Below are 16103 nucleotides of genomic sequence, written 5' to 3' on the forward strand. Positions count from 1 at the left end.
ATGTTCCAACTTAAATTTAAATGTAATCACATCAGGTTCAGCTTGTTGAGAAATTTTCCCTGAATCTGAAATTTCTCCCTCAGACAAAACCTCCCTGGCCCCCTCAGACTGGTGTAGGGGCCCTTCAGAAACAATATCATCAGCGTCCTCATGCTCTTCAGTATTTTCTAAAACAGAGCAGTCGCGCTTTCGCTGATAAGTGGGCATTTTGGCTAAAATGTTTTTGATAGAATTATCCATTACAGCCGTTAATTGTTGCATAGTAAGGAGTATTGGCGCGCTAGATGTACTAGGGGCCTCTTGTGTGGGCAAGACTGGTGTAGACGAAGGAGGGGATGATGCAGTACCATGCTTACTCCCCTCACTTGAGGAATCATCTTGGGCATCATTTTCTCTAAATTTTGTGTCACATAAATCACATCTATTTAAATGAGAAGGGACCTTGGCTTCCCCACATTCAGAACACAGTCTATCTGGCAGTTCAGACATGTTAAACAGGCATAAACTTGATAACAAAGTACAAAAAACGTTTTAAAATAAAACCGTTACTGTCACTTTAAATTTTAAACTGAACACACTTTATTACTGCAATTGCGAAAAAGTATGAAGGAATTGTTCAAAATTCACCAAAATTTCACCACAGTGTCTTAAAGCCTTAAAAGTATTGCACACCAAATTTGGAAGCTTTAACCCTTAAAATAACGGAACCGGAGCCGTTTTTATATTTAACCCCTTTACAGTCCCTGGTATCTGCTTTGCTGAGACCCAACCAAGCCCAAAGGGGAATACGATACCAAATGACGCCTTCAGAAAGTCTTTTCTATGTATCAGAGCTCCTCACACATGCATCTGCATGTCATGCTTCTCAAAAACAAGTGCGCAATACAGGCGCGAAAATGAGACTCTGCCTATGATTAGGGAAAGCCCCTAGAGAATAAGGTGTCCAATACAGTGCCTGCCGGTTATTTTACAAAATTCCCAAGATTAAAATAATTCCTCAAGGCTATGGAGTATAAAATATGTTTATATATAAATCGATTGAGCCCAGAAAATGTCTACAGTCTTAAAAAGCCCTTGTGAAGCCCTTATTTACTGTCTGTAATAAAATGGCTTACCGGATCCCATAGGGAAAATGACAGCTTCCAGCATTACATCGTCTTGTTAGAATGTGTCATACCTCAAGCAGCAAAAGTCTGCTCACTGTTCCCCCAACTGAAGTTAATTCCTCTCAACAGTCCTGTGTGGAACAGCCATCGATTTTAGTAACGGTTGCTAAAATCATTTTCCTCTTACAAACAGAAATCTTCATCTCTTTTCTGTTTCAGAGTAAATAGTACATACCAGCACTATTTTAAAATAACAAACTCTTGATTGAATAATAAAAACTACAGTTAAACACTAAAAAACTCTAAGCCATCTCCGTGGAGATGTTGCCTGTACAACGGCAAAGAGAATGACTGGGGAAGGCGGAGCCTAGGAGGGATCATGTGACCAGCTTTGCTGGGCTCTTTGCCATTTCCTGTTGGGGAAGAGAATATCCCACAAGTAAGGATGATGCCGTGGACCGGACACACCTATGTTGGAGAAATGCAAATTTCTATGCAGAAATTGATATTAAAACATGTCTTCACGGTATACTGAAACATACAAATCAAATTTTAAATATCTGACTGTTGCATTGATTACACTCTCGGGAGCTTTACAGGAGCAGCCTAGTGTACAAATTAACACTAATTTGTTTTACACCTCAACAAATGGTTTAATGCACAGTCCACTGTGCCTGAGTCACTCTAGATGAGGAAACAGCTGGTGAGGAAATGAGAAGCACTGCATACATGTGGTATGCTTCAATCACTGGCTGTATACTCATCTGTAGTTTTACACCAGTGAGTACCTTTAAATGTTTAGAAAGAGATCCATTGCAACATGGATGTAAAGCAGATCAGTGTATGCGCAGGGTGACTATACCAAGTGAGAGGAGCCATTATTCAGCAGTGTAGGGAGGCTTGCCCAGCGCTCATTCTCCAGCTCTTCCATCACCTGATTCATTGCGCTCTTCAGCCATGTGTCCACAGAAACGCCTATTTGCCTTAAGAGATCCAGGCGAGCTTCAGCTTTTAGCTTTGTGATCTGGACAGAAGATCAGAAACCACAGTTACAATGTGTTCACTCATAAGTCATTGAGGTGCACCATTAATAATATTCTGATGATGAACACAGTAAAATGAAACATGTCACAAAACTTTCTAATTTAAATGTGGTGATCTACAATTGAGGGGTTCCCACCAACCTATAAAACAAATAGGTCATTTTTGTAAAAACAAAAAGTTCCCTTTCTGTGGTCCCACTTAAATAGGAAAAACTACAATATCAATGAACACAAATAATACAAATGGGCAGAGTTCCTACATATTACATCAATTAAATAGGACCTTTTAGCAAAACTAGAGATTTAATCTCCAACATGTAAAACTTTATTGCTTAGATTTTTACTATATATTTCATTACTAAAAAATAGTTTATTAAAGAGAAATTAAATCGTAAATATATGCCAGCAAAAAACATAATTTATGCTTACCTGATAAATTTATGTAGTGTATTCAGTCCACGGGTCATCCATTACTTATGGGATATATTCCCTTCCCAACAGGAAGTTGCAAGAGGATCACCCAAGCAGAGCTGCTATATAGCTCCTCCCCTCACATGTCATATCCAGTCATTCGACCGAAACAAGACAAGAAAGGAGAAACCATAGGGTGCAGTGGTGACTGGAGTTTTAATTAAAATTTAGATCTGCCTCAAAAAAAAGACAGGGCGGGCCGTGGACTGAATACACTACAAGAGAAATAAATTTATCAGGTAAGCATAAATTATGTTTTCTCTTGTTAAGTGTATTCAGTCCACGGGTCATCCATTACTTATGGGATACCAATACCAAAGCTAAAGTACACGGATGATGGGAGGGACAAGGCAGTAACTTTAAACGGAAGGAACCACTGCCTGTAGAACCTTTCTCCCAAAAACAGCCTCTGAAGAAGCAAAAGTGTCAAATTTGTAAAATTTTGAAAAGGTATGAAGTGAAGACCAAGTCGCAGCCTTGCAAATCTGTTCAACAGAGGCCTCATTCTTAAAGGCCCAGGTGGAAGCCACAGCTCTAGTGGAATGAGCTGTAATTCTTTCAGGAGGCTGCTGTCCAGCAGTCTCATAGGCTAAACGTATTATGCTACGAAGCCAAAAGGAGAGAGAGGTAGCCGAAGCTTTTTGACCTCTCCTCTGACCAGAATAAACGACAAACAGGGAAGAAGTTTGACGAAAATCTTTAGTTGCCTGTAAATAGAACTTCAGGGCACGGACTACGTCCAGATTATGCAAAAGTCGTTCCTTCTTTGAAGAAGGGTTAGGACATAATGATGGAACAACAATCTCTTGATTGATATTCCTGTTAGAAACTACCTTAGGTAAGAACCCAGGTTTAGTACGCAGAACTACCTTGTCTGAATGGAAAATCAGATAAGGAGAATCACAATGTAAGGCAGATAACTCAGAGACTCTTCGAGCCGAGGAAATAGCCATCAAAAACAGAACTTTCCAAGATAACAGCTTAATATCAATGGAATGAAGGGGTTCAAATGGAACACCTTGAAGAACTTTAAGAACTAAATTTAAGCTCCACGGCGGAGCAACAGTCTTAAACACAGGCTTAATCCTAGCCAAAGCCTGACAAAAAGCCTGAACGTCTGGAACTTCTGCCAGAAGTTTGTGTAAAAGAATAGACAGAGCAGAAATCTGTCCCTTTAACGAACTAGCAGATAAGCCCTTTTCTAAACCCTCTTGTAGAAAAGACAATATCCTAGGAATCCTAACCTTACTCCATGAGTAACTCTTGGATTCGCACCAATATAAATATTTACGCCATATTTTATGGTAAATTTTTCTGGTAACAGGTTTCCGAGCCTGTATTAAGGTATCAATAACCGACTCCGAGAAGCCACGCTTTGATAGGATCAAGCGTTCAATCTCCATGCAGTCAGCCTCAGAGAAATTAGATTTGGATGGTTGAAAGGACCCTGAATTAGAAGGTCCTGCCTCAGAGGCAGAGACCATGGTGGACAGGACGACATGTCCACTAGGTCTGCATACCAGGTCCTGCGTGGCCACGCAGGCGCCATCAGAATCACCGATGCTCTCTCTTGTTTGATCTTGGCAATCAGTCGAGGTAGCATCGGAAATGGTGGAAAGACATAAGCCATGTTGAAAACCCAAGGGGCTGCTAGAGCATCTATCAGCGCCACTCCCGGGTCCCTGGACCTGGATCCGTAACAAGGAAGCTTGGCGTTCTGGCGAGACGCCATGAGATCCAGTTCTGGTTTGCCCCAATGATGAATCAGTTGAGCGAAGACCTCCGGATGAAGTTCCCACTCCCCCGGATGAAAAGTCTGGCGACTTAGAAAGTCCGCCTCCCAGTTCTCCACGCCTGGGATGTAGATCACTGACAGGTGGCAAGAGTGAGACTCTGCCCAGCGAATTATCTTTGAGACTTCTAACATCGCTAGGGAACTCCTGGTTCCCCCTTGATGGTTGATGTAAGCCACAGTCGTGATGTTGTCCGACTGAAATCTGATGAACCTCAGTGTTGCTAACTGAGGCCAAGCTAGAAGAGCATTGAATATTGCTCTTAACTCCAGAATATTTATTGGGAGGAGTTTCTCCTCCTGAGTCCACGATCCCTGAGCCTTCAGGGAGTTCCAGACTGCGCCCCAACCTAGAAGGCTGGCATCTGTTGTTACAATCGTCCAATCTGGCCTGCGAAAGGTCATCCCTTTGGACAGATGGACCAGAGAAAGCCACCAGAGAAGAGAATCTCTGGTCTCTTGATCCAGATTTAGTAGAGGGGACAAATCTGAGTAATCCCCATTCCACTGACTTAGCATGCATAATTGCAGCGGTCTGAGATGCAGGCGCGCAAATGGTACTATGTCCATTGCCGCTACCATTAAGCCGATTACTTCCATGCACTGAGCTACTGACGGGCGTGGAATGGAATGAAGGACACGGCAAGCATTTAGAAGTTTTGATAACCTGGACTCTGTCAGGTAAATTTTCATCTCTACAGAATCTATAAGAGTCCCTAGGAAGGGAACCCTTGTGAGTGGTAATAGAGAACTCTTTTCCACGTTCACCTTCCAGTCATGCGACCTCAGAAATGCCAGAACTATCTCTGTATGAGACTTGGCAATTTGAAAACTTGACGCTTGTATCAGAATGTCGTCTAGGTACGGAGCCACCGCTATGCCTCGCGGTCTTAGCACCGCCAGAAGTGAGCCCAGAACCTTTGTAAAAATTCTCGGGGCCGTAGCTAACAAACTGGTAATGCCTGTCTAGAAAGGCAAATCTTAGGTACCGATAATGATCTTTGTGAATCGGTATGTGAAGGTAGGCATCCTTTAAGTCCACTGTGGTCATATACTGACCCTCTTGGATCATGGGTAGGATGGTTCGAATAGTTTCCATTTTGAATGATGGAACTCTTAGGAATTTGTTTAGGATTTTTAAGTCCAAGATTGGTCTGAAGGTTCCCTCTTTCTTGGGAACCACAAACAGATTTGAGTAAAATCCTTGCCCTTGTTCCGTCCGCGGAACTGGGTGGATCACCCCCATTACTATGAGGTCTTGTACACAGCGTAGAAATGCCTTTTTCTTTATTTGGTTTGCTGATAACCGTGAAAGATGAAATCTCCCTTGTGGAGGAGAAGCTTTGAAGTCCAGAAGATATCCCTGAGATATAATCTCCAACGCCCAGGAATCCTGGACATCTCTTGCTCACGCCTGGGCGAAGAGAGAAAGTCTGCCCCCCACTAGATCCGTTTCCGGATAGGGGGCCCTCTCTTCATGCTGTCTTAGGGGCAGTAGCAGGTTTTCTGGCCTGCTTGCCCTTGTTCCAGGACTGGTTAGTTTTCCAGGCCTGTCTGTAACGAGCAACAGTTCCTTCCTGTTTTGGAGCGGAGGAAGTTGATGCTGCTCCTGCCTTGAAGTTTCGAAAGGCACGAAAATTAGACTGTTTGGCCTTTGATTTGGCCCTGTCCTGAGGAAGAGTATGACCCTTACCTCCAGTAATGTCAGCGATAATTTCTTTCAAACCGGGCCCGAATAAGGTCTGCCCTTTGAAAGGAATATTAAGCAATTTAGATTTAGAAGTCACGTCAGCTGACCAGGATTTAAGCCATAGCACTCTGCGCGCCTGGATGGCGAATCCGGAGTTCTTAGCCGTTAGTTTAGTTAAATGTACAATGGCATCAGAAACAAATGCATTAGCTAGCTTAAGTGCTTTAAGCTTGTTCATAATTTCATCCAATGGAGCTGTGCGAATGGCCTCTTCTAGAGACTCAAACCAGAATGCCGCAGCAGCAGTGACAGGCGCAATGCATGCAAGGGGCTGTAAGATAAAACCTTGTTGAACAAACATTTTTTTAAGGTAACCTTCTAATTTTTTATCCATTGGATCCGAAAAAGCACCTATCCTCCACCGGGATAGTGGTACACTTAGCTAAAGTAGAAACTGCTCCCCCACCTTAGGGACCGTCTGCCATAAGTCCCGTGTAGTGGCGTCTATTGGAAACATTTTCCTAAATATAGGAGGTGGGGAAAAGGGCACACCGGGTCTATCCCACTCCTTGCTAATAATTTTTGTAAGCCTTTTAGGTATAGGAAAAACGTCAGTACACACCGGCACCGCATAGTATCTATCCAGCCTACACATTTTCTCTGGAATTGCAACTGTGTTACAGTCATTCAGAGCCGCTAAAACCTCTCCAAGCAATACACGGAGGTTCTCAAGCTTAAATTTAAATTAGAGATCTCTGAATCCGGCTTCCCCGGATCAGATCCGTCACCCACAGAATGAAGCTCTCCGTCCTCATGTTCTGCAAACTGTGACGCAGTATCAGACATGGCTCTCATATCACCAGCGCTCTGTCCTTATCCCAGAGCTATCGCGCTTGCCTCTTAATTCTGGCAATTTAGATAACACTTCTGTCAGGGTATTATTCATAATAGTAGCCATGTCTTCTAACGTGATTTGTATGGGCATCACTGATGTACTTGGCGCCACAATCTCACGCGCCTCCTGAGCGGGAGGCGAAGGTACTGACACGTGAGGAGAGTTAGTCAGCATAACTTCCCCCTCGTTGTCTGGTGATAATTCCTTTACAGATAAAGACTGACTTTTATTATTTAAAGTGACATCAATACATTGAGTACACATATTTCTATGGGGCTCCACATTGGCCTTCAAACATAGTGAACAAACAGATTCATCTGTGTCAGACATGTTTAAACAGACTAGCAATGAGACTAGCAAGCTTGGAAAATGCTTTAAAATAAATTTACAAGCAATATAAAAAACGCTACTGCGCCTTTTAGAAGCACAAAAAAAACTGTCACAGTTGAAATAACAATGAACCAAATCTGTTATAGCAACCAAATTTTCACAGTAAATGTATTAGTTTAGCAGAGCATTGCACCCACTAGCAAATGGATGATTAACCCCTTAATACCCAAAAACGGATAATCAATATGCAAATAAACGTTTTTAACACAGTCAAACACACTGTCACAGGTCTGCTGTGACTGATTACCTCCCTCAAAATGACTTTTGAAAACCTCTGAGCTCTCTAGAGACGTCATGGGTCATGCAGGAAGAAGCAGGAAGACTGTGACTGAATTTTTACTGCGCAAAAAAGCGCTAAAATAGGCCCCTCCCACTCATTATTACAGCAGTGGGAAACCTCAGTTAACTGTTTCTATGCAGAAATATAAGTCAGCCATGTGGAAAAATTCATGCCCCTATAAGTTTTATCACCAATGTACCTCACAAAAACGATTAAACAAGCCAGTAAACGTTTTCAAGATCTCTTTTTAAAGAGTATGTATTGTTATTTATAAGCCTGCTACCAGTCGCTTCTACTGCAGTTAAGGCTCATTACATTACTTTCAGTATTAGCAGCATTTTCTTAGTCAAATTCCATTCCTTAGAAAATTACATTACTGCACATACATTTAGTCAGCCTGATACCAGTCGCTACCGCTGCATTTAAGGCTGTACTTACATTACTTCCGTATCAGCAGTATTTTCTTAGTGAATTCCATTCCTTAGAAAAATATTTTACTGCACATACCTCATTTGCAGGAGACCCCACACGCTATTCCCTTTCTGAAGTTACCTCACTCCTCAGAATGTGCGAGAACAGCCAGTGGATCTTAGTTACTTCTGCTAAGATCATAGAAAACGCAGGCAGATTTCTTCTTCTAAATACTGCCTGAGAAAAAAAAAACAGCACACTCCGGTGCCATTTAAAAATAACAAACTTTTGATTGAAGAAATAATTAAGTATAAAACACCACACTCCTCTCACGACCTCCTTCTATGTTGAGAGTTGCAAGAGAATGACTGGATATGACATGTGAGGGGAGGAGCTATATAGCAGCTCTGCTTGGGTGATCCTCTTGCAACTTCCTGTTGGGAAGGGAATATATCCCATAAGTAATGGATGACCCGTGGACTGAATACACTTAACAAGAGAAATTATGTTTTCAAAGCAAACATTAGCCTGGGAGTAGGGTTGCCACCTCGGCCATGTTTTCCTGGACACTTATGAGTTATACATGCTGCAGGGTGTGCAGAGGGAAACAGGAATAGTGCTGTTCAGGGTCAGTATTTGTGTGCTTTCCTGGGTTGAAATTCATGTTTCTACTTGCATACCCTGTAGCATGTATAACTCACAAGTGTCCAGGAAAACATGGCTGAGGTGGCAACCTTACCTGGGAGTAATTTACAGTTGTATTTTGTAAAGTTATAAATATGGAAAAAATAAGTGTAAAGTTTCTTTACTGTCCTTTAGTTTCTATTAAGTAATTCCAAGGTTTTCCTTATCTAATACTCTTCTGCTAAGGACAATTAGGGACAGATGAAGTGTACAAACAATAGCTGTGTGGAATATAATAATGTAAAAGTAACAATTTAAAGGGATAGTCTACTGCAGAATTGTTAGTTTAAAAAGATAAATTATCCCTTTATTACCCACTCCCCAGTTATTTATAACCAACGAGGTTATATTAATACACTTTTTACCGCTGTGATTAACTTGTATCTAAGCCTCTGCAGACTGCCCCTTATCTCAGTTTTTTTTAAAGACTTTAATCCAATCAGTGCTGACTCACAATGTTATCTATATGACACACATGAACTAGCACTGTCTAGCTATAAAAAGATGTCACTGAGATAAGATGCGGCCTTCAAGGGCTTACACATTAGCATATGAGCCTACCTAGATTTAGCTTCAACAAAGAATACCAAGTGAACAAAGCAAATTTGATAATAAAAGTAAATTGGAAAGTTGTTTAAAATTGGATTATCTGAATCATGAAAGTTTTATTTTGCATAGACTGTCCCTTTAACGGATCTCTTGAAGATCCTTTAACATTGCTATATTTCACACATCCATCGTTTGCACAATATATCTGTCCCTAACTTTCCTCAGCAGAAGAGAATAGAAAAAGAAACCTAGGTCTCAACGTGGCAGTGCCCATTACTTTATAGAAGCTAAGGGGAACTGGAAAGCCTACAATTTAAATTACAATAAAAGGGGAAAACATATTAAAGTGCATAGCAAAGTTTGTTTTTACTATAAACATTTTATATCACAAATCTCAAAGGGTTTAGAATAATTGATTTGGCTACCCAAGATACCAACATCAGCTAATATGCTTTTAAAAGGGACACTACCTTTAAAAATGTTTTGAAAACATGCAGAAATAATAATACAAAATAAGTAAACACAATTTACATTTACAGTGAATCAAATGAGCTTAAACAAATTTACAGTTTACTTCTTTATAAAATGTACTTAATTCTCTTGATATTTTTTGTTATAGGAGAAACAATGTACTGCTGGGAGCTAGCTAAATACAAGAGGTGAGCCAATTACAAGAGGCATATATGTGCAGTCACCAATCCCCAGTGAGCTCCCAGTAGTGTATTGCTGCTACTGAGCATACCTCTGTATTCTGTTCAACGTCATTTTAAAAAGGATTTGACCTTTTATTATCATCGGTTATTTGTAGAGCGCCAACAGATTCCGCAGCAACTCTATTTGTGTAGGCGACATTATTCTGTGTCACTGCCCCACAAGTGGGCTGGAGTCTCCACAGAAAGCCATTTAAAGCTTGCTGACAAATTATCTAGAGCAACTTGAGCTGGCTTTCTCTAGCATTCACTGAACAATGAAAGGAAGCCTGATTCTTGCCCATGTTCACTAGAGGACATAATGCAACCTGAGAACTTAAGCTATCAACATGTAAGTCCCCTTTTTCAGTATGGTCAGTGGGTATACTAAGGGCTAGATTTATCAACCCTGAGGCGTACAGGGGCGCGTATACGCGCCCCTGTACGCCTCAGCTCGCCTGTGGCGGGGCGCAATTACCCGCAGGTAATTAACATTGCACACGAGCGCAATTTTGCGCTTGCGTGCAATCCCGCCCCCTGCCCGCGCACAACCAATCACGCGCGGGCAGGAGCTGTCAATCTCCTCGGTCGGACTCGACCGAGGAGATTAAATTTCGCCAGAATAGATGTGGCGAAGATGTTAGGGAAGCAGCGGTCTGGTGACCGCTGCTTGATACATCGTGGCGAGCAAGTTCTTGTGAGAACTTGCTGCCGCAGGGGCTTGATAAATCTAGCTCTAAGAAGAAGTTATTTGCAAGAAAACAAGTGGTTTGCTATTTTTTATCTTTTCTTTGAGATTATAATAAGTACATAGCTAAAATTAAAAGCAAAAAGGGAAGGGTTAGTTACCGCATCTGGCCAAATGGGTCAAGCCCAGGACCACATCAACGTCTTTTCCCTGCTGGGCCTTATGTAACCCCCTTCGACCACTGTTTTTCAAACCTGTCCTCTGACCTCCCTAACAGATGATATCTGAAGTTGAGCACAAGTTAAATAATCAGCTGATTAGTAAACATTATTTTACCTGCTCTCACCCAAGGTAATACAGAAAACCTGGCCTGTTGGGGAGGCCTGAGGACAGTTTTGAAAACCAGTGCCCTAGACACATACAAAATACGGAAATGGACTGCACTCTCAAACTGGACAGGTAAACATCCTATGACCCTGCAAAATACACAGCCCTGGGTGCTCAATAGCACTCACAGCCAGCTGCACAGTTTCAAGAGACTCCAGTACATAGGGAAAATTACATAAATTAATCCACACAACACACAGAAAAAGTCTGCCACTCTTGCAAGTACACAGCTAAGAGTAAAAGCAAAAATGGATGAGTTTGTTACTGCTTGCTTAGCCCCAAAAGTACTCAGTGTACATAGTTATCAATGTACCAGGGAACTCTGGGTAAGATATTCAAATTAGATATTCAATATCTCACGGTTTTTGCTTTCAAGTATACTAGGAAGCAATAACCGTGAGATGTTAAAAATCCCATGACCCTACAAAGCTTACAGTCCAGGGTGCTCGCCAGCACTCACAGACAGCTGCACACCTGTCAGGGACTCAGGCAGTTAACCCCAGCCAAATTAAATTAAAAGAGTTGGTTACAGCATTTGGCCAAATGGTGATAGGCACTGGACTACGTCAAGGTCTCTTCCTCCCTGGGTCCCTAACCTATAGCCACACAATGCATGTCTTCAACCTAACACAATTAGATACAAACAATAGCCACACAAATCATGCCTTCAACCTAACACAATTAGATACAAACAAGGGTGACAGGCCCTTTGTAATTTTCCTAGACACATACAAAACACAGAAATAAACTTCACTCTCAAACCGGACTGCCTGAATCTCTGAAAGTTGTGCAGCTATCTGTGAGTGCTGGTGAGCACCCAGGTCTGTTTGCTTTGCAGAATCATGGGATGTGTCTAGGGAAATTACAAAGGGCCTGTATCACCCTTGTTTGTATCTGACACATACAAAACACAGAAATAGACTGCACTCTAAAATCGGACTGGGTACACATCCCATGATTCTGCAAAGCTTACAAAGGGACTGTTTAACCGTTGTTTGTATCTCAGTGTGTTAGGTTTAAGGCATGCATGGTATGGCTGTAGTTTAGTGATCCAGGGAGGAAGAGACATTGACGTGGTCTTGGGCCAATCACCATTTGGCCAAATGCTATAACTAGCTCTTCCATTTTTCTTCTAATTGGGCTATGTGCTTGCAAAAGAGTGCCAGACTTTCTATGTATTGTGTTAATAATTTTGTTTTGTAATTTTCCCTATGGGTTTTGCACCAAAACTTGACTGGCGTTAACTGCCTGAGCCCCTGAAAGCTGTTCAGCTGTCTGTGAGTGCTGGTAAGCACCCAGTGCTGTGAGCTTTAAAGGGTCATGGGATATGTACCCAGTCCGGTTTGAGAGTGCAGCCCATTTCTGTGTTTTGTAAGCTTCTAGGGAACTTACAAAGGGCCTCTTTAACCCTTGTTTATATCTCAGTGTGTTAGGTTAAAGACATGCATTGTGCGACTAACTTAGGGACTCAATGAGGAAGAGACAATGACGTGGTCTTGGGCCTATCACAATTTGGCCAAATAATGTAACTAACTCTTTCATTTTGCTTTTAATCTAGCTGTGTGCTTGCAAGAGAATGTCAGACTTTCTACTGATATCCACCAAAGTAAATGCACTCACAGGATTTTTGGACTTTACAAGTGTCAAAATTTGTTGATGTTTCAGGGACTAATATATACCCTTCAGTCTGCTGAAAGGGATATATTAGTTTGTGAAACGTCAACAAATTTTGACACGTGATGTCCATAAATTCTGTGAGTGCATTTAATTTGATATATATATATATATATATATATATATATATATATAAAATCCTCCAAAATAAGATGCACTCTCAGGTCTTTTTGTAAAGTGAAACAAAATCTTGTTTATTGATAAAACGTTTTCAGGGATATCTTCCACTTCATCAGCATAACATACAAGTGAACAATGTGACCATTATATACATGCACACAAATTGAAATACATGAAACAACAAGCAATACCTGTGTATACTCAGTGAACAAAAACCGCCACAGCATCATGCTGGAACACAAGCCATGCGTTCCAGATTGTGTGAAAACCGGAAGTGCTGCATAGTCTCGCACTTCCGGTATGTGAATGTCAAAAAATATTAATTTAAAAATAAGTGCAAAGCTACTTAGCCAATTGTAAATATATACAATGAATTTGCATTAGGTGTACATCCATCCATAAGGGCGGGGCCATCGTTTTGATGGACTATGCAGACTATAGGGTGGACATCTTGCAACAGTTGGCGGACCCCGACACGTATAAAAACAGAATTTATGTTTACCTGATAAATTACTTTCTCCAACGGTGTGTCCGGTCCACGGCGTCATCCTTACTTGTGGGATATTCTCCTCCCCAACAGGAAATGGCAAAGAGCCCAGCAAAGCTGGTCACATGATCCCTCCTAGGCTCCGCCTACCCCAGTCATTCGACCGACGTTAAGGAGGAATATTTGCATAGGAGAAACCATATGTTACCGTGGTGACTGTAGTTAAAGAAAATAAATTATCAGACCTGATTAAAAAAACCAGGGCGGGCCGTGGACCGGACACACCGTTGGAGAAAGTAATTTATCAGGTAAACATAAATTCTGTTTTCTCCAACATAGGTGTGTCCGGTCCACGGCGTCATCCTTACTTGTGGGAACCAATACCAAAGCTTTAGGACACGGATGAAGGGAGGGAGCAAATCAGGTCACCTAAATGGAAGGCACCACGGCTTGCAAAACCTTTCTCCCAAAAATAGCCTCAGAAGAAGCAAAAGTATCAAATTTGTAAAATTTAGAAAAAGTGTGCAGTGAAGACCAAGTCGCTGCCTTACATATCTGATCAACAGAAGCCTCGTTCTTGAAGGCCCATGTGGAAGCCACAGCCCTAGTGGAGTGAGCTGTGATTCTTTCAGGAGGCTGCCGTCCGGCAGTCTCATAAGCCAATCGGATAATGCTTTTAATCCAGAAGGAGAGAGAGGTAGAAGTTGCTTTTTGACCTCTCCGTTTACCAGAATAAACGACAAACAAAGACAAAGTTTGTCTGAAATCCTTAGTAGCTGCTAAGTAAAATTTGAGAGCACGAACTACATCCAAGTTGTGCAACAAACGTTCCTTCTTTGAAACTGGATTAGGACACAAAGAAGGCACAACTATCTCCTGGTTAATGTTTTTGTTAGAAACAACTTTTGGAAGAAAACCAGGTTTAGTACGCAAAACCACCTTATCTGCATGGAACACCAGATAAGGAGAAGAACACTGCAGAGCAGATAATTCTGAAACTCTTCTAGCAGAAGAAATTGCAACCAAAAACAAAACTTTCCAAGATAATAACTTAATATCAACGGAATGTAAGGGTTCAAACGGAACCCCCTGAAGAACTGAAAGAACTAGGTTGAGACTCCAAGGAGGAGTCAAAATTTTGTAAACAGGCTTGATTCTAACCAGAGCCTGAACAAAGGCTAGAACATCTGGCACAGCTGCCAGCTTTTTGTGAAGTAACACAGACAAGGCAGAAATCTGTCCCATCAAGGAACTTGCAGATAATCCTTTTTCCAATCCTTCTCGAAGGAAGGATAGACTCTTAGGAATCTTAACCTTGTCCCAAGGGAATCCTGCAGATTCACACCAACAGATATACCAAATTATGTGGTAATTTTTCTGGTTACAGGCTTTCAGGCCTGAACAAGAGTATTAATAACAGAATCTGAGAACCCTCGCTTTGATAAGATCAAGCGTTCAATCTCCAAGCAGTCAGCTGGAGTGGGTCGAACGGACCTAGAACAAGAAGGTCTCTCAAAGGTAGCTTCCATGGTGGAGCCGATGACATATTCACCAGATCTGCATACCAAGTCCTGCGTGGCCACGCAGGAGCTATCAAAATCACCGACGCCCTCTCCTGATTGATCCTGGCTACCAGCCTGGGGATGAGAGGAAACGGCGGGAACACATAAGCTAGTTTGAAGGTCCAAGGTGCTACTAGTGCATCCACTAGAGCCGCCTTGGGATCCCTGGATCTGTACCCGTAGTAAGGAACTCTGAAGTTCTGACGAGAGGCCATCAGATCCATGTCTGGAATGCCCCACGGTTGAGTGACTTGGGCAAAGATTTCCGGATGGAGTTCCCACTCCCCCGGATGCAATGTCTGACGACTCAGAAAATCCGCTTCCCAATTTTCCACTCCTGGGATGTGGATAGCAGACAGGTGGCAGGAGTGAGACTCCGCCCATAGAATGATTTTGGTCACTTCTTCCATCGCTAGGGAACTCCTTGTTCCCCCCTGATGGTTGATGTATGAACTTGGCCCTCGCTAGCTGAGGCCAAGCTTTGAGAGCATTGAATATCGCTCTCAGTTCCAGAATATTTATCGGTAGAAGAGATTCTACCCGAGACCAAAGACCCTGAGCTTTCGGGGATCCCCAGACCGCGCCCCAGCCCATCAGACTGGCGTCGGTCGTGACAATGACCCACTCTGGTCTGCGGAAGGTCATCCCTTGTGACAGGTTGTCCAGGGACAGCCACCAACGGAATGAGTCTCTGGTCCTCTGATTTACTTGTATCTTCGGAGACAAGTCTGAATAGTCCCCATTCCACTGACTGAGCATGAACAGTTGTAATGGTCTTAGATGAATGCGCACAAAAGGAACTATGTCCATTGCCGCTACCATCAAACCTATCACTTCCATGCACTGCGCTATGGAAGGAAGAGGAACGGAATGAAGTATCCGACAAGAGTCTAGAAGTTTTGTTTTTCTGGCTTCTGTCAGAAAAATCCTCATTTCTAAGGAGTCTATTATAGTTCCCAAGAAGGGAACCCTCGTTGACGGAGATAGAGAACTCTTTTCCACGTTCACTTTCCATCCGTGAGATCTGAGAAAGGCCAGGACAATGTCCGTGTGAGCCTTTACTTGAGGAAGGGACGACGCTCGAATCAGAATGTCGTCCAAGTAAGGTACTACAGCAATGCCCCTTGGTCTTAGCACCGCCAGAAGGGACCCTAGTACCTATGAGAAAATCCTAGGAGCAGTGGC

The 16103-nt window shown here is 42.3% G+C and overlaps 1 protein-coding gene across 4 annotated transcripts in view; it reads right to left on the reverse strand.

Annotated features, from left to right (window-relative positions):
* Window positions 1-16103, reverse strand: part of FCHSD2 (FCH and double SH3 domains 2) — an 816168-nt gene that overhangs the window by 126281 nt on the left and 673784 nt on the right. For 3 of the 4 annotated variants that reach the window (XM_053708714.1, XM_053708715.1, XM_053708717.1), the window contains one exon: window positions 1969-2130. In XM_053708714.1, the coding sequence (XP_053564689.1) occupies window positions 1969-2130 (162 nt within the window). The remainder of the gene's footprint in view (window positions 1-1968; window positions 2131-16103) is intronic. The other variant, XM_053708716.1, reaches the window with a different exon arrangement.

The sequence above is a fragment of the Bombina bombina genome, chromosome 3 (genome assembly GCF_027579735.1).
Source record: "Bombina bombina isolate aBomBom1 chromosome 3, aBomBom1.pri, whole genome shotgun sequence".
Lineage (NCBI taxonomy): Eukaryota > Metazoa > Chordata > Amphibia > Anura > Bombinatoridae > Bombina > Bombina bombina.